General features: G+C 31.8%; 1 protein-coding gene and 1 long non-coding RNA gene across 7 annotated transcripts; both read right to left on the minus strand.

Annotated features, from left to right (window-relative positions):
• Positions 1-491: 491 nt before the first annotated feature.
• On the minus strand, positions 492-2,270 carry LOC123913948 (glutathione S-transferase U7-like). Its single transcript, XM_045964889.1, has 2 exons — positions 1,736-2,270; positions 492-1,224 (listed from the first exon to the last, which is right to left on the minus strand). Exons 1-2 carry the CDS (start codon positions 2,042-2,044, stop codon positions 865-867), a joined length of 669 nt encoding a protein of 222 aa, XP_045820845.1. The 5' UTR covers positions 2,045-2,270; the 3' UTR covers positions 492-864.
• A 7,598-nt stretch (positions 2,271-9,868) lies between these two features.
• LOC123917428 lies at positions 9,869-18,674 on the minus strand. Of its 6 annotated transcripts, XR_006812452.1 has the most exons (7): positions 17,079-18,674; positions 15,807-16,979; positions 13,835-15,722; positions 12,879-13,208; positions 12,551-12,804; positions 11,855-11,916; positions 9,869-9,910 (listed from the first exon to the last, which is right to left on the minus strand). It is a non-coding gene; the product is annotated as an uncharacterized LOC123917428 (long non-coding RNA). The 6 variants fall into 6 exon arrangements; XR_006812454.1 differs by lacking the exons at positions 9,869-9,910; positions 11,855-11,916 and having other exon boundaries at positions 12,322-12,804; positions 17,079-17,246; positions 18,475-18,674; XR_006812453.1 differs by lacking the exons at positions 9,869-9,910; positions 11,855-11,916 and having other exon boundaries at positions 12,322-12,804; positions 17,084-18,674.
• Positions 18,675-18,959: the final 285 nt, after the last annotated feature.

Raw genomic sequence — 18,959 nt, forward strand, 5'->3', positions numbered from 1 at the left:
TCATTAATTGTTGTGACTGTCAAAATCATTTGAATCATTCAGAGAATTAATTTAATTACTCTTCAAAGTTGGTGACATTTTTTGGTCATCAAATTCTCATTTTCTAATGTGCAGAGCATAAATACTTTTTTTTTTTACCAAATAGAGCATAAGGTAGGTCAAATACATCCTTTGGTACTCAATTCTGTGTTTGTAACAATTAGGTCCTTCTAGGATCAAAATAGTTAGGTTGTTTAAGATTTTTAGGTAACAGTTAGGTCTTTAAGTTTATAGGGTAACAAATAAGTCATTAATGTTTTTAACTTGTTACATTGTTATCCTTTAAGTTTTTACGGTAACAAATAGGTCATTGACTTCCATCATGGTAGATATTTTGACGAAAAAGACACTTATACCGAAGGAGATGAACTAGAAGGGTAACAGTATAACAATATCTTGTTACATTGTTATAACAATATTGAGCGTGTTGGGCTTTAGTTCGGTCCGAAACAGATACCAATTGTTGTTAATTGAATTAGAAGAAAAGAAAATTATTGAACAATGACCAGAGGAGTCATTACATAAAATTTGTCTGTAATAAAATACTGAACACACATAACCAGTTTTACATAGTTACATAAAACTAAAACATCCAATAACTACCACAATTAATTTAAAAGTTGAACAATAGTTACTAAAATAGAAAATAACTAACACCCAATACAATTTCCACATCAGAAGTCCTAAACACCACAATTAACAGATATTACAATAAATTTGTCAGAATCACGATAAGACGCAACAATTTGTAACTATTGCAAAATCACCACGACTCATTGTAATTCTAACATATCCACTGTGATTCCAAACGTACACTTCGTCCTCCTATTCCTTGGATGCCAAGGAACGAACATAGTTGATGCCAAAACTAAAATATTCAACCACCATTTCCCTTGGTGGAATGCAATCTTTGATAGGTGAAGTTTGGATGAAGTTATTGCTCCACTCATGAAGAGATGGGAACCTTTCAGCATTGAGTAACTCAATTTCTCCAAGTTCTTCAAGGACATTAAGCCAATATGATAACCAACCAGCCACAATATCAAGATACCCTATTTTCTCTCCAAAAAACTTTTTCCCTTGAATAAGTTTCTCAAGAAATGCTAGTAACTCCAATGCAGCATCCACAGCTTTTTTCTTCTCTTCTCCTTGAGCCACACATGCTCCCCATACACCAACCACACACTGTTTCCATGAAAACAAGCTTATATCAAATAACTAGAGCTTTACCATAGTACCTACTAAATTCAAAACTTCCATAATGGTGTAATGAAATTATGTTGTGTGTGAACTGAAAACAAAATTTGCTACTTTGAGTGCGAACTCAAATACAGTTTTTTACTTAGAGTGCGAACTTAGTTTGCACTTTAACTAGTGAACCTTATAAAAATTTGGTCACCGTCCAATACCATATTTTGATTAGGCATTGGAGCGGCTGTGATAGTATCGACCAATCACACACACACACACCTTATAATGAAAAAAGAGGTAATTTATTGAATTATGTTTGAGTTCGCACTCTAAATAGCAAATCATGTTTCATTCAAGAACTAAAATAATTTCTAGCCTCGTGTAAATAGTCTTCAATCCCCTATTAACAAATACCAAAAGAGATTGAAAATTTTGACCACTAAAGAAACAAGTAAATAGAGAAGTGAAAAATAAAATAAAAAGGTTCATATATATATATATTTACCTTTTCATCAATAAACTTTGCCCAAAACCGAGCTTGTGCTCTCTCATATGGATCTAGTGGCAACAAAGGGTTGTCCTTCCATGTCTCATCTATGTACTCAAGGATAACAAGTGATTCAGCAATTGATTTTCCATCATGAAGTAGCACTGGAACTTTCTTGTAAACAGGATTTGATTGAAGAAGCAAAGGACTCTTATTCAATAAATCTTCTTGTATATATTCATATTCAACACCTTTAATCCTTAAAGCCCACTCAATTCTAGCACAAGGGAAGCTTTGAGGAGTGGCAATTAGCTTCACTTTTTCCATTATTGAAACAACTATTTTTTGTAAAGGAAATGAATACTCCTATGATATGATGATTGAGTGTGGTCACATGACCAAATTTATATTGGATATAATTTGTCTTTCTTTGACTTGGTATAATGTAATTTTGTAACAAATAAAAAGTGAGAATGGTTAGATTAAATGATTTAACCATCACAATATAAATTTACATTCAAAATTTTTGTGCATAATTTAAGAAAATGAAAGTGACCCAAATCAATTAAGAGAGTTGTATTTTGAACTTGGCCAAATTTTGATCTGGTCAAATTTTCCTCTTTGAATCTAACAATAAATCGTGATCTTTTATCTATTTATGACTCATTTGTTCAACTAATTATGTTTTGTATATTGTGCAGGTACGTGCCATGAACATGGTGTTGGGTCATGAGGGAGCAGTCAGATGGATCATCCACATTAAGTTCAGAATAACGGTACAAGTGAGTTGAACACCATATTTTTAGCCAAAATCTTAAGACGTTAGATATATGAATTTTCTCACTTTATAAAATGTTCAACCTTCATTTTTCTAAACAATATGGAACTTAATTCACCTTGCCACAAACACAATTTCATACATAGGGACTTAAAACCTGAAAAATTCTTATTTTCACATGGAAGTAAGACAGCTTCCCTAAACACCATTATTTTTGGCCTTTCCACTTTCTATGTAACTGGTAAGATTACTAGCATTATCTGAGTCCATTGTCCAATGTGAAATTAAAATAAAATATCACACATATTTATAGTCCAATGCATATTTGAACTGGTAAGATTACCTTAGTACACTAGTATAATTTTAGTCAAATACATACATTTGAATATTTTTAAATATATCTTATTAATATAATTTTGGTCAAATACATACATTTGAATACTTCAAATTAAAATGGAAACATTACTTTTTTTGAAAAAATTATTGTTATTTTTTTTTATATTTTAAACATGAATATCTAATATAATTTTTTATTCAACATAAATATCTACTCCCTCCGTCCCGAATTATAAGAGAAAATAAAAAAATCACACTTATTAAGAAAAAGTAAAACATGAGAATTTGAAATATGTTTTTGTGGGTTTTCCTTGGAATAAGTTGCATAGGAAGATGTAAAAACAATTTTTATTGGTTGTTGTTTATTGAGAAAAGGGCAGAGAGAGAAAATTAAATGCAATTTGCATTTAATTTTATGAGAATAAGGGAAAAACATTCTTGAAAATGATTTTCTCCCTTATAATTTGGGACAAAAAAAAGGACATTTTTCCTTATAATTTGGGACGGAGGGAGTATTAAATAATCCATAAACATCATTTACCTAGTATAAGGCTCCCACATATACCGTTTAAACAATAACTGTTACGTTTAGACTATAAATATGTGTTATATTTGAATCAATTTTACGAAACTTCAAATGTTAGCCAAATGCTAAGCCTCAGAATGTTTAGCAAATCTGGTGGAGTAGAAACTAATTAAATGAAATTTCATATGGGGGGTTTAGGCCAATTTGTTTGTGAGTTTATATGATATGATGCAGAGCACTGTACCATTAATTAATTATTCAGCAGCATGCATATGTATTTGTTGCAATATTTTGATTTGTGTACAGTTTCAGATTGTAAATGGAAGAAAGATATTCTTGAAATTAGTAATGTTAGGACCTCATAGGAGCAGTGGCGAAGCTTAGAGAGTTTGGGCAAAATTTTAACCGCAAGTAGCAAATTCACATGTGACGTAATATATAAATAGTCCTAAATAGAAATAAAAGAGGCTTGTCATTTTTTTTTGTTTACAATGAGCTGAGAATCGAACTCAGGACCTATAGTATACTATCCAAACCCCTCATCACCAGACCAAACCTAATGGCTTCAGCAAAAGAAGTGAATTAATTAAGGGTAAATAGTGTCATACCCCCTGCAAAATAGGCGAGTTTTGCGTTACCCCCTGCAAAATATTTTTTTGAGATTACCCCCTGCAATGTCAAGATTCCTTGCGTTACCCCCTGACTCAACAAGTGGGCATATGAGATGGATGAATCTTGACGTGGCATGACACGTGGAAATTAATTTATTTTTTATTTATTTTTAATTGCCAACTCAGTAATTATTTATTTTTTAATTAAAAAAAATGGAAAAAACTTTTTTTTTAAAGGAACTTTTTTTTTACGGTAACTTTTTTTTTAAAGAAATCTTTTTTTTTAAAGAAACTCTTTTTTTAAAAAAAAACTTTTTTTAAAGAAACTTTTTTTTAAAGAAACTCTTTTTTTAAAGAAATTTTTTTATTTAAAGAAACTTTTTTTTTTCGTTCCGTTCATATGCAGCGATTGTTCTTCGTTTTCAATTTGGGGTTAGGGCAAAGCGATTGTTCTTGCGTTACTATGTGATTGCAGTTTTTTTTTTTTTTTGTTACTCTATTATTATTATTATTATTATTATTATTTTTGACGCAATTATTATTATTATTATTATTACTAGCGGGTCAGGCAGGCGCGTTCCGCGCCTGCCTGTGTCTAACTTATGTACCCAAAAAAAAAATACAGCTTATGTTATGGTGAGTTTGTTAATAAAAGATTTTTGTTGCTACTAAAAAAACCAAAGGGTAATGTTGGTATTATGAAAATTCTACCCCAAAACTCATTTATTCTTTTTATATATTATAGTATAGAATAGATATAGATGAAAAAACCATAAAAAAAAAAGAGAGGAAGTTAAGGGCAATTATGGAATAATTAAAAAACCATAAAGGAAGTTAAGGGCAAAATGGACAAAAAAAAATCCAGCCCAAACTCCCTTATCCCCTTTATATATTGTTATAGATTATTAGTTTTTTGGTTACTATTATTATTATTAGTTTTTTTTTTCATCTTCGTTTTTTTTTTTTTGGTTACTCTATTATTAGTTATTATATATATATAAGAATTTTTTATATATATATATATATATAATAACAACTTTTAGTCAAAAAAAAAAAAAAACTTTCTTTTAAGTAAGTTCATAAAAATATAACAACTTTTAAGTTTTTTTTTTCATTTTTTTATTTAAAAACCCACATTAATTAATGAGTTGGCAATTAAAAATAGATAAAAAATAAATTAATTTCCACGTGTCATGCCACGTCAAGATTCTTCCATGTCATATGCCCACTTGTTGAGCCAGGGGGGTAACGCAAGGAATCTTGACATTGCAGGGGGTAATATCAAAAAAATATTTTGCAGGGGGTAACGCAAAACTCGCCTATTTTGCAGGGGGGTATGACACTATTTACCCATTAATTAATTAAAGTATGAACGAATAAAAGTCAAAAGCTAATCATTAATTAAGGATATACTCCCTCAGTCCTAAAATGAGTGAACCATTTTGACTATATACACTATTCACATATCTTACTTTGACCCAATTTTTTTACTAATAAATAAAAACAAAATTAACATATAAGATGTTGTTGGATTCATCTCAATGAGTGTATTTTCAAAATATCACATTTTTATAATTTTTACTATTATACAATTAATAATATTAATAGTCAAAGTTATACATTGGCATGCGTGACGCAGTCAACTGGCTCACTCATTGTGGGACGGAGGGAGTAAAGTTTTGAAAAGAAAAAGCACTTAAGAAAAAAACACTTATGAGAAAAAACACTTAATTAAATAAGAACTTATGTGAATAAGCACTTATTTAAATAAGCTTGAATTGAATTTGGGCTTCGGCCCCTTTTGTGTATATATATAAAAATAAAAATAAAAAGCTTGAATGAGTACTTAATTAACTAAGTACTTGATTAATAAACACTTATTTAAGCATTTAATCATTTAAGCACTTAGTTGAATAAGCACTTAATTAATTAAAATAACTTAAATAAGCACTTATTTAAATAAGCACTTAATTGATTCAAAAATAATTAAAGTTAAAATAAAAGAGTCACGAAGGGTGCGAAATTGAAACTAGGTGTACTGAAAAGCAAGAAAAAAAGGAACCAGGCCCAAGCCCATTTCGGCCGAAAACCAAACAAAACAAAAAAACCGATCCAGCGTTGTGCTGATCTATGGTGCGTGATACAACTCTCAGATCTGAACCTTCTGAAATATTCAGAGAGGTATCCTACTTTGGCCTTTACGAACAAAAACTCTTGAGAACACCAAAAATATTTTAGGTCGAGCCCAGGCACGTACTCAGGCCGGTCGGGCAGCAGCTTCGCCCCTGCATAGGTGTTTAAGTAATTATAGCTATTATATTAGAAATTATAGTAATTAGTAATATAATTAATATATTCTTGAATACTATCTTGGTAAAGATATAATTCAAATATCTTCTTAGAAATAAGTATACTTTATTATTTGGAATAAATAATATTTTAGTAAAGATATTCTTTAATAATATTTATTTAAGAATATGGTTTAAGGTTTGAGAGGTAGGAATGAGAATAGTTTTTTTATGTAAAGATCAGAGTAGGATTCCACTCTGAATAGGATTCTTCCGTAGGAAGAGTAACTCTGTACTACTATTATTATCATTATCATTATATTATCAATAAAAATATTATTATTTATCTATTATATCATGTAATTTTATATGAAATACCGGACAGTATCCATTTTGTAAAACATTTTCCCTAAAATCTATTTTAGGAAAGGGATAGGATTTTTTGTATTTTGCTTCAGTTGACTTGTACATTCCTTAGAGAATTCATTTGAAACCCTCACCAGTAGGTAGAGTTGTCAAAATGGTGGTCTGGTCCGTTTCGGGTCGGATCGGTCTATTTCGGGCTTCATCTAATTATCAATCATTCAAAAGTAACACAAATTAAATCTAGGCATCACATCAAGCAAGCAGCAGCAACAACAACAAAAAAGCCAAAACCCCTTGACTAATAATATAAGAGTTTCTTTTGCTGCTCTACGTGTTTCTCACGCGCCCTATTTTTATTCATCCGCTACCTACGAGTTTCTCGCGCGCCCTATTTTTACTCATCCGCTACGCACAAATTTCTTGCACGCCCTATTTTTACTCATTCAATACTTAAGTAGTAAAAATGAGAAATTTGTAGTAAAATGAGAAATTTGAGGAAAAAACACTATCCGCTACGTAAGTAGCGGATGATGTTTGAGAAACTCGTAGTGCGGCAAAAGAAATTCTTATAATACAAACTAAGTTCAAATCATCCAAGACAAGTTACTTATATTTTTTTTTAAAAAAAATTATTATAATTTATTCGGCTTGTGGGCCGCCCATGGCACATTCGAGCTAGCCCATATTTTAATCGAGCTTTAACGGGCCGGACTAAAGCGAGGAAATAATTCGGGCTAGAATTTTTAAAGTCCAAGCTCGGGAAAAAATCAAGCTTGGCAGGCCGGCCCGTTCGGGCTAGCCCATTTTGACAGCTCCACCAGTTGGGCAATCCAACACAAGTCACACTCCATTTTGCATTTACAAAATTGCATTAGGGACTTAGGTCATCAAAGCACAATAGATACCATCCAAGCTTTAAATTAGGAATAAAATTTCATATTAAAATTGCATTTTAGGCAACAACTAGCATTGGTATTATTGTCGAAATAGTGGGCTCATGTGCACCACATCACCCTTCATAGATAATAAAAAAAAATATTTCATCGCAGCGACAGCTTCACAATTAGGGTCATAAAAGCACAATTTTGTATGAAAATTGTATTGAAGGCCATCATCCAACTTTTGCATCATGAATAAAGAGTTCAAAATGCTAATATGCATTTGCAAAATTGCATTTAGGGTATAAGGTCATCAAAGCATAACTGATACCATCCAAGCCTTAAATTATGAATAAAATTTGATATTAAAATTGCATTTTAGGCAACAACGAGCTTTCGCATTAAGGCATCATCCAACGTTTTTGGGCCATAAAGACATCCCTACATAAATCATGGAACAAAAAGTATATTCATCTTATTGTCGAAATAGTGGGCTCAACGACAGTTTCACAGTTATGGTCATAAAAATATTTTATCTCAGCGACAATAAATACCATCCCTTAAATCATATGATTACAATTTCGTATGAAAATTGCATTGAAAGCCATCATCCAACTTTCGCATTATGAATAAAGAATTAAAAATGCAAATATGCAAATATGTTGGAATAAAAATTCCAAAAATGTGTAAAACTCCATTATAGTAACAAACAAAAAAATTGTCTTTGAAGGTATATAGGGTCTTGGGACATAACATGTTTACTCAATTAAGGTTGTTTTTCATGGAGAAGATTGAATGTTCTTCAATTATCAAGAATGAAAAAAAATCAGTATCACAACATATCCATCTAAACAAATTGACTTTCAAAACATTGATGCCAAATAGGGTCTCAGACATAGCACACATTTGCTCAATTAAGAGCACCCACATCCATTGAACTCACTTAAGTTCTTTAAATGGGTCCCACTTAATTTTTTATATTATTTCACACTTTCCAATTATTTAAACAACTCAACTACATTTTCTAAATATCCATACAACTCATCAAACACTCTAAAATGGGTCCCACATGGCCCACAATATTTCCCACATAGTTTGTCAATTGTTGGAAAGAAAAAAAATAAAACAAATACAAATACATGCCTCCTATGTGGCACTTAAGATACGTCCATGTGCAGAAGGACGTGCTTTACTTTATGAGCGGCAATGAAAGGTAATTATCGGTGTTACTCTGACATGGTCTGATTTATATCAGTGTAGAAACACAAAAAGGTAACCGATATTTATGCTCTAAGGTTCATTTTTTTTAATTTCTTAAGCAGAAGATTGAAATGTTTTTTAATATTCAAGAATGAGAAAAATGGTAAAAGATTCTAACTTTTTCCTCAAGCAGAAGATTGAATGTTCTTGAATATTCAAGAATGAGAAAAATGAGTAAAAGATTCCAACTTGTTTTCTCAAGCAGACGATTGAATGTTCTTGAATATTCAAGAATAAGAAAAATGGTAAAAGATTCTAACTATTTCCTCAAGCAGAAGATTGAATGTTCTTGAATATTCAAGAATGAGAAAAATGGGTAAAAGATTCTAACTTCCTTATCAAGCAGATTGAATGTTCTTGAATGTTCAAGAAATGAGCAAAAAGGGTAAAAGATTGTACCTTTTTTAAGCTGAAGATTGAATGTTTTCTAAACGGCCATGATACTTGAATTTTGTCCTTTCAAATAGAGAATCAAGTTACACACAATCCTTATTATGCAGAGAAAGGGAAAGGAAACTAAAATTTTAGAAGATAGAAGGTTAGAGTTATCTTTCCCTTTCGTCACTAGGTCTCACATCTTTCCCTTCCATTGTATTAGAACTAGAAGGCATTGCAAGTCCAGCTACATTTTAGCCAATGAAGCAATAAAACATGACTTTCTCATAGCTATGCAAAAGGCACTACCCATTAGGTTCTTGTAATATTAACAACTGACGTATTTTTTCAATGTTTTCCGATACCATTTACCTAATCAGGACATATAATAACGGAATACAAGACACGTGATTTTGTACTCTTGACTCTTCTAAAAATTTTCCTTCCGAGGTCAGTTTGGTGCCCTATAATTTTGTACTGTCAAATCTTCTAAATTTCCTAATGCCTGGATTTTACATTTCCATTTTCAAGGGAATACTAAATACCAAAACTAAATGCAAGTTGCAACAAATTGTAACAAAGAGAAGCATACAGAACTGAATAGTAACTGATCAAAAGAATTTGACCCAACTGCAACATCTCTTCATTGGGCTCCCACTGGGACAGCCATACGAGATAACCAATCATTGACATTTGTTGTGTAGCTTAGTTTCGCTGCAGAAAGCGGCATTTCAAACACATTACCACAATTTTCCTTTCCGAGTAGCAACAAACTCTGCAACAAGAGCATTCTCATTACCAATTGTGGTTTCAAAAACAAACCTTGAATCAATGCCTGTTTTTATTCCAACCCTGCTTATGATATCTAAGTTCTGCTGATTAATGTCACACATGATCAATAAAGATCCCATGAAACCTACAAGGACATATAATGTACATACAAGAAACCTAATAAGTATGCTAATCCACTTTGCATTAGCAAAATCACACCTCTCCAAAAGTACACTCCACTTTGCATTTGCAAAATCACTTCATATTGTAGTTGCAAAATTGCATTTAGGGACTAGAGTCAACAAAGCACAATAGATACCATCCATGCCTTTTTGTCTTTGCAACAACTAGCTTTAACATTCGGTGTCATCCAAAATATTTGGGTCATCAAGACACTCGGGGCCAATTTGTAATAGATTAAAATATAAGTCATTTTGATGTAAATAATACAAAACTCCACCATCATAACAAAGGAAAAAACTGTCTTTCAAAATATTGGGACATAGCACGTTTTCTCAATTAAGGTTGTTTTTTCTCAAGCAGAAAGATTGAATGTTTTTGAATAGTTAGGAAAGATAAAATGGGTACCCCAACATGAATCATTCCAAATATGATGGAATGGAAATTCCAAAACCTCGGTGCTAAATGGGTCTTGAGACAGAGCACAGTTTTAACTATAAGGAAATTCAATAAAATGGAAAATCACAAACGAAAAAGAAACATAGAAAATCACAAACCGCTTCTTGTCAAAACCGTACTTACAGTTATAGAAAAGGTAGCTTAAAGGATGACAACCAGCTATGAACTTCAATCCTATGTATGCCGGTGTTACCACTTGTAAGCCAATCATCAATGTCATCATTGTCCTCAACAAATAATTCAAGTCATGACAAAGAAAATAAATCTAGTACTTCTAAGAAACCAAAAACTGGTTTTACAGAACTGTGCTAAATAAATCAACCGTGATTGAACTCATAAAGCCAATACAAACAACTATAATGAAAAAGCTTGGAGTTACATCTCATGAAGCTTGGAGAGTTTCATCAAGCTAAAGTAAACTACAAGCAACAAATTGCACATCTTACACCGAGATTAGGTTTTATAATTGTTGTGGTAAGATCATATGGCTATTTATTTAAATTATTAGAGACTATTAAGCAAGATAGCATATAAATTTGCAGATTTTTTTTTACTTAGAATGGAGACTACTTCATATTGAAGTTGCATAATTGCATTGAGGGATCAGGGTCATCAAAGTACGATAGATACCATCCATGCCTTATATTATGAATAAAATTTCATATTAAAATTGCATTTTAGGCAACAACTAGCATTTGCATTAAGACATCATCCAACATTTTTGGGCCATCAAGACAATCCCCAATAAAAATCATGGAACAACAAAAAGTATATTCATCTAGGTATACTATACCATCCTTCATATATAATGAGAAAATATATCTCATATCAGTGACAATTTCACAATTAGGGTCATAAAAGGACAATAAATATCATCCCTTATATCAAGAATACAATTTCATATGAAAATTGCTTTGAACGCTAACATCCATGAGGCATCCATCCCTTAAAAAATTTAAGAAACAGAATATATCCATTGATTCAAACGTTAGATTTTGTGTTGCTAGAGGTTACTAGGGCCATATACTCTACCCCTTTTTCAGATAATGAAAAAACATACCATCACATAATGATTCACGGTCTTATAGGGTTTTTATACTGTGTTAAATTTCAAGCAGAAGATTGAATGTTATTGAATAAAAAAAATGATAAAATGGGTATCCCATCATGTTAAAACATCGGTGCTAAATAGGGTCTTAGGACAGAGAGCACGTTCTCGACTACAAAGAAATTCAATAAAATAGAAAATCAATGACCAAAAAGAAACATATAGAATGGTTAAACCGCTTGCTGCCAAAATCGCACTTACAGTTATAGAAAAGGCAGCTGAAATTTAACACTTGTATGACAATCCTCAATGTCATCATTTTCCTACTCAACAAATAATTCAAGTCATGACAGAGAAAATAAATCTATTACTTCTAGTATGAATAACTCAAGGAAAATGCTAAACAGTGCCCCCGGGGCACTAGTTAAGGATACAAATATAGAAATTTTATCTCGTAAATTGTGCATTCAATGTTTTAATGATGTGAAAAGTTATTCTCTCTCATCATTAACTTTATCATTTGTTTCCTTTTTTAGTATGCTTAACTAGTGCCCCAGGGGCACTATTTAGCATGACCCATAACTCAAAACTAGTTTTACTGAAAACATAGTACACTACTCTACTACACTCACATTCTCATGGTCAAGCTATGCAGAAAATGTTGACAGTGATTTAAGACATGGAATTAGACAACAAAAAAAAAGGCACACGTGTGATATATCATATATCCAAAAAAAAGAATGCGAGTTTTTCCAGTAATTATGCAATAACTACAAAACAATTCCAAGAACTTTCATGATGTGACAAAATTTAGCAAAGCAACCTTAAGCTAATAAAGTAAGATTCCAAAATAACATCTGATATATCTACCATCCCAACAAGTTTGTCTGAAAGAACTGTAATCTGTCATTGCAACAAGTTTACATGCTTACATAACCAATAGGGTGAACTGCCTACATGATCAAGTGATTCAGTTCATCAATTGCAATTTTTGTACCGCACTTATAAGAGATCACATGTATTCAATTAGTAAATCAAAGATTTGCATTTATAATTGTCAACACAGATCTAGTGTTATCATCTGATTCTTAAACCAGCACCCACCAAATTTTATCGAATTTTAATAAAAAGTCTGCAGTCAAAATATGGACTGATACAATCTCATTATGGTTTCCTCCATTGATCACAATGCAAGCATCCAAAGAGTTGGTCTGCATAATGCAATATATATCAGATAGATACTATGAGAAATAGTTCAAACTGCAAAGAGTTGGTTTCTTTGTACCTTGCTTCAGTTAACCAGTAAGGGTTATCCAACACAAGTCACATTCAATTTTGCATTTGCAAAATTGCATTTAGGGACTAAGGTCATCAAAGCACAACAGATAACATCCAAGCCTTAAATTATGAAAAAAAAATTAATATTAAAATTGCATTTTCGGCAAAAACTAGCTTTCGCATTAAGGCATCATCCAACGTTTTCGCATTTAGGGACTAATAATACCATCCAAGCCTTAAATTATGAATAAAATTTCATATTAAAATTGCATTTTAGGCAACAAGTAGCTTTTGCATTAAGACATCATCCAACGTTTTTGGGCCAACAAGACAATCCCTACAAAAATCATGGAACAAAAAGTTTATTCATCTTATTGTCGAAATAGTGGCCTCATGTATACCACACCACCCTTCATAAAATAAAATATTTCATTGCAGCGACAGTTTCACTAGGGTCATAAAAGGACAATAGATATCATCCCTTAAATCATATAATTACAATTTCGTATGAAATTGCATTGAAGGCCATCATCCAACTTTTGCATCATGAATAAAGTTTTCAAAATGCAAATATGTTGCAATAAAAATTCGAAAAGTGTGCAAAACTCCATTATCATAACAAACAAAAAAATTGTCTTTCAAAATATATAGGGTCTTGGGACACAACATGTTTACTCAATTATGGTTTTTTTTTTCATGCAGAAGATTGAATGTTCTTCAATTATCAAGAATGGAAAAAATCAGTATCACAACATGTATCTAAAAACATTGATGCCAAATAGGGTCTCAGACATAGCACACATTTGCAAGAATTAATGTGTTTTTTCTCGAACAGAAGATTGAATGTTCTTGAATGTTCAAGAATGAGAAAAATGGGTAAAAGATTCTAACTTTTTTTCTCAAGCAGAAGATTGAATGTTTTTGAATATTCAAGAAATGAGAAAAATGGGTAAAAGATTGTACCTTTTTTTAAGCAGAAGATTGAAAAAAATGGGTATATAAATAACTGCTTCCAAATCAACACACAACTCAATATTACTGGATCCTTTAGCTTTCGCTAGTCTCAAACCTTCCACAATACCCCACAACTTGGCTACAAAAGCATTGCAAATACCAATATTTTTAGATTATCCACCAAGCCATTCGCCATCAGTTCCGTGTATCAGACCTCCACAACCAGCACTACCACTATACTTACTTGCCCTGTCAGTGTAAAGCATGACCCAACCATCGAAGGAGGAATCCACCATACCTGAACCTGACCTCTACTTCTGTTATTTAAGATAGCGGAATTTTTTAACTCTTCGGCTAACTTACGAATGTGCAACCAAGGAGCAGGAGGCTCAAAATTTCTCATCATGAAACTCTATTCCACATCCACAAATAGTGACAAGCTAAAGACAACAAAGCATTCCACTTTGATAATGTTGTCAACTTTGGTACTGCAATTTAGATTGAGCTCAATCCATTCATGCAAATTACTATTAAAAAAACCAGTCCTTAAATTCATAGGCACATGCATCCAAAGAACCATTGCCAAAGGGAAATCTCTCATCACATGTAGAATAGATTCAACCTGTAGCGCACATTTATGACAGTAAGGTTCTCCTAATTTCAGTTTATGCTTCGATTGATTAATTAATAATTTGCCATGACACTTTAACCAAATGAAGCACCTTACTCTTTGATGAATTTCTGCCTTCCACACATGCTTACAGTGAACATGCATACTCTCATTATCTACATCAGATTGTAGTAAATGATAAGCACTTGCGACAGTAAAATTGCCATTATCATTCCCTGGCCACATACACCGATCCTTCCTTAGAGAATTCCTTTGAAACCCTTATCAGTAGGGTAATCCAACACAAGTCACAATCCATTTTGAATTTGCAAAATTGCAATTAGGGACTAAGGTCATCAAAGCACAATAGATACCATCCAAGCCTTAAATTATGAATAAAATTTCATATTAAAATTGCATTTTAGGCAACAACTAACTAGCTTTCGCATTAAGGCATCATCCAACATTTTTGGGCTATCAAGACAATCCCTAACAAAAATCATGGCACAAAGTATATTCGTCTTTTTCTCGAAATAGTGGGATCGGCGAAAGTTTCACAACTAGGGTCATAAAAATATTTCATCTCAGCGACAATAGATATCATCCCTTAAATCATATGATTACAATTTCGTATGAAGATTGTATTGAAAGCCATCATCCAACTTTTGCATTATGAATAAAGAGTTCAAAATGCAAATATGTTGGAATAAATTCCAAAAATGTGCAAAACTCCATTATCGTCAAAAACAAAAAAATTGACTTTCAAAACATTGATGCCAAATAGGGTGTCAGACATAGCACACATTTACTCAATTAAGGTTCATTTTTTTTAATTCCTCAAGCAGAAGATTGAAATGTTCATGAATATTCAAAAATGAGAAAAATGGTAAAAGATTCTAACTTTTTCCTCAAGGAGAGATTGAATGTTCTTGAATATTCAAGAATGAGAAAAATGGATAAAAGATTCTAACTTTTTTTCTCAAGCAGAAGACTGAAAGTTCTTTAATATTCAAGAATGAGAAAAAATGGGGAAAAGATTTAACCTTTTTGTACTTTGCTTTACTTGACTAGTTCCTTCCTTAGAGAATTCCTTTAAAACACTTACCAGTAGGGTACCAAACAGGGTCTTGGGACTGCCTAAATGATCATGTGCTTCGGTTCATCAATTGCAAATTGTGTACTGCACTTATCGAATTTTCATAAAAGGTTGGCGGTCAAAATATGGACTGATACAACCTCATTACGGTTTCCTCCATTGATCACAACGCAAACATCCAAAGAGTTGGTCTGCATAATGCAATACATACCAGATAGATAATATTAGAAATAATCCATTTTCTAATCCAACACAAGTCAGAAGATTACTCTTACCAGTAGGGTAATCCAACGCAAGTCACAATCCTTCCTTAGAGAATTCATTTGAAACCCATACCAGTAGGGTAATCCAACAGAAGTCACAATCCATTTTGCATTTGCAAAATTGCATTTAGGGACTAAGGTCATCATCAAAGCACAATAGATACCATCCAAGCCTTAAATTATGAATAAAATTTCATATTAAAATTGCATTTTAGGCAACAACTAACTTTCGCATGAAGGCATCATCCAACGTTTTTGGGCTCATGTATACCACACCACCCTTCATCTCAGCGACAATTTCACTATTAGGGTCATAAAAATATTTCATCTCAGCGACATTAGATACTATCCCTTAATCATATGATTACAATTTCGTATGAAAATTGTATTGAAAGCCATCATCCAACTTTTGCATCATGAATACAGAGTTCAAAATGCTAATATGCAAATATGTTGGAATAAAAATTCCAAAATGTGCAAAACTCCATTATGTAACAAACAAAAAAATTGTCTTTCAAAATATATAGGGTCTTGGGACACAACATGTTTACTCAATTAAGGGTTTTTTTCATGCAGAAGATTGAATATTCTACAATTATCAAGAATGAACAAAAAATCAGTATCACAACATATGCATCTAAAAAATTGACTTTCAAAACATTGATGCCAAATAGGGTTTCGGACATAGCACACATTTGCTTAATTAAGGTTCTTATTTTTTTTTTAATTTCCCAAGCAGAAGATTGAATGTTGTTGAATATTCAAGAAATGAGAAAATTGGGTAAAAGATTCAAACTTTTTTCTCAAGCAGAAGATAGAAATGTTCTTGAATATTCAAGAAATGAGAAAAATGGGTAAAAGGATTCAAACTTTTTCTCAACCAAAAGATTGAATGTTCTTGAATATTCAAAAAATGAGAAAAATTGGTAAAAGATTCAAATGTTTTCTCAAGCAGAAGATTGAATGTTCTTGAATATTCAAAAAATGAGAAAATTTGGTAAAAAATTGTACCTTTTTTTAAGCAGAGGATTGAATTTTGTCAACTTCGATACTGCAATTTAGATTGAGCTCAATCCATTGATGCAAATTACTATTAAAATAACCGGTCCTTAAATTCATAGGCACATGCATCCAAAGAACCATTGCTAAAGGGAAATCTCTCATCACATGTAGAATAGATTCAACCTGTAGCGCACATTTGTGACAGTAAGGTTCTCCTAATTTCATTTTATGCTTCAATTGATTAATTAATAATTTGCCATGACACTTAATCAAATGAAGCACCTTACTCTTTGATGAATTTCTAGCTTCCACACATGCTTACGATGAACATGCAAACTGTCATTATCTACATCAGATTGTGGTAATCGATAAGCACTTGCGACAGTAAAATTGCCATTACCAGTCCCTGGCCACATACACCGATCCTTCCTTACAGAATTCCTTTGAAACCTTTACTAGTAGGGTAATCCAACACAAGTCACAATCCATTTTGCATTTGCAAAATTGCATTTAGGGACTAAGGTCATCAAAGCACAATAGATATCATCCAAGCCATAAATTATGAATAAAATTTCATATTAAAATTGCATTTTAGGCAACAACTAACTTTCGCATTAAGGCATCATCCAACGTTTTAGGGATCATATATACCAAACCACACTTCATAGATAATGAAAAAAATATTTCATCTCAGCCACAATTTCACTATTAGGGTCATAAAAATAGTCCATTTCAGCGACATTAAATACCATACCAAAATCCATTTTGCATTTGCAAAATTGCATTTAGGGACTAAGGTCATCAAAGCACCATAGATATCATCCAAGCCTTAAATTATGAATAAAATTTCATATTAAAATTGCATTTTAGGCAACAATTAACTTTCGCATTAAGGCATCATCCAACATTTTTGGGCTCATGTATACCACACCACCCTTCATAGATAATGAAATAAATATTTCATCTCAGCGACAATTTCAATATTAGGGTCATAAAAATATTCCATCTCAGCGACATTAGATACCATCCCTTAATCACATGATTACAATTTCCTATGAAAATTGCATTGAAAGCCATCATCCAACTTTTGCATCATGAATACAGAGTTCAAAATGCTAATATGCAAATATGTTGGAATAAAAATTCCAAAATGTGCAAAAATCCATTATGTAACAAACAAAAAAATTGTCTTTCAAAATATATAGGGTTTTAGGACACAACATGTTTACTCAATTAAGGGTTTTTTTCATGCAGAAGATTGAATATTCTTCAATTATCAAGAATGAACAAAAAATCAGTATCACAACATATGCATCTAAACAAATTGAGTTTCAAAACATTGATGCAAAATAGGGTTTCAGACATAGCACACATTTGTTCAATTAAGGTTTTTTTTTTTTAATTTCTCAAGCAGAAGATTGAATGTTCTTGCATATTCAAGAAATGAGAAAAATGGGTAAAAGATTCAAACTTTTTTCTCAATCAGAAGATTGAATGCTCTTGAATATTCAAGAAATGGGTAAAAGATTCAAACTTTTTTCTCAAGCAGAAGATTGAATGTTCTTGAATATTTAAGAAATGAGAAAAAAAGGGTAAAAGATTCAAACTTTTTTCTCAAGCAGAAGATTGAATGTTCTTAAATATTCAAGAAATTAGAAAAATGGGTAAAAGATTGTACCTTTTTTTTAAGCAGAAGATTGAATGTTCTTGAACGATCAAAAATGAAAAAATGGGTACTACCAAACAGGGTCTTGGGAAAGAACTCCTTTGATCAATCAAGAAAGCAGAAGAATTGGAAAAACATTACCGTTGAAAACTAGAAAGGGTTCATCTTTGAGTTCGTTGATGAAAACTCTGCTCTTGCAACATTGCGTAAACTCTGCGTAACATAGAAAGAGTTAAAACGAGTGATGTATTGTATGTTTTTATAGAGTATTTATGGGCTAAGAGATTTTCGGCCCAATACCTAGCTAATCATGCTTTAGCAATTTTGATAAATAAATAAAATTTTCAAGGATTAAATTTATAAAAAAAAAATTATGAATAAAAAAAATATCTAAAACTTTGTTATAGATAAAAAAAAATACTTTATATTTCAAAAAATGATTTTTGTGCAAATATAGTCAAACATAACCTATTTTGAATTTATTGACACTCCCGCTG

This window comes from Trifolium pratense, linkage group LG3 (genome assembly GCF_020283565.1).
Source record: "Trifolium pratense cultivar HEN17-A07 linkage group LG3, ARS_RC_1.1, whole genome shotgun sequence".
In the NCBI taxonomy this organism is placed as follows: Eukaryota; Viridiplantae; Streptophyta; class Magnoliopsida; order Fabales; family Fabaceae; genus Trifolium; species Trifolium pratense.

Coding starts and splice junctions, on each gene's coding strand:
- LOC123913948 (XM_045964889.1), bottom strand. CDS start 2,044: ATGGAAAAAGTGAAGCTAATTGCCACTCCTCAAAGCTTCCCTTGTGCT. Junction 1,225..1,735: donor CAAAGTTTATTGATGAAAAG/GTAAATATATAT, acceptor TCATGGAAACAG/TGTGTGGTTGGTGTATGGGG.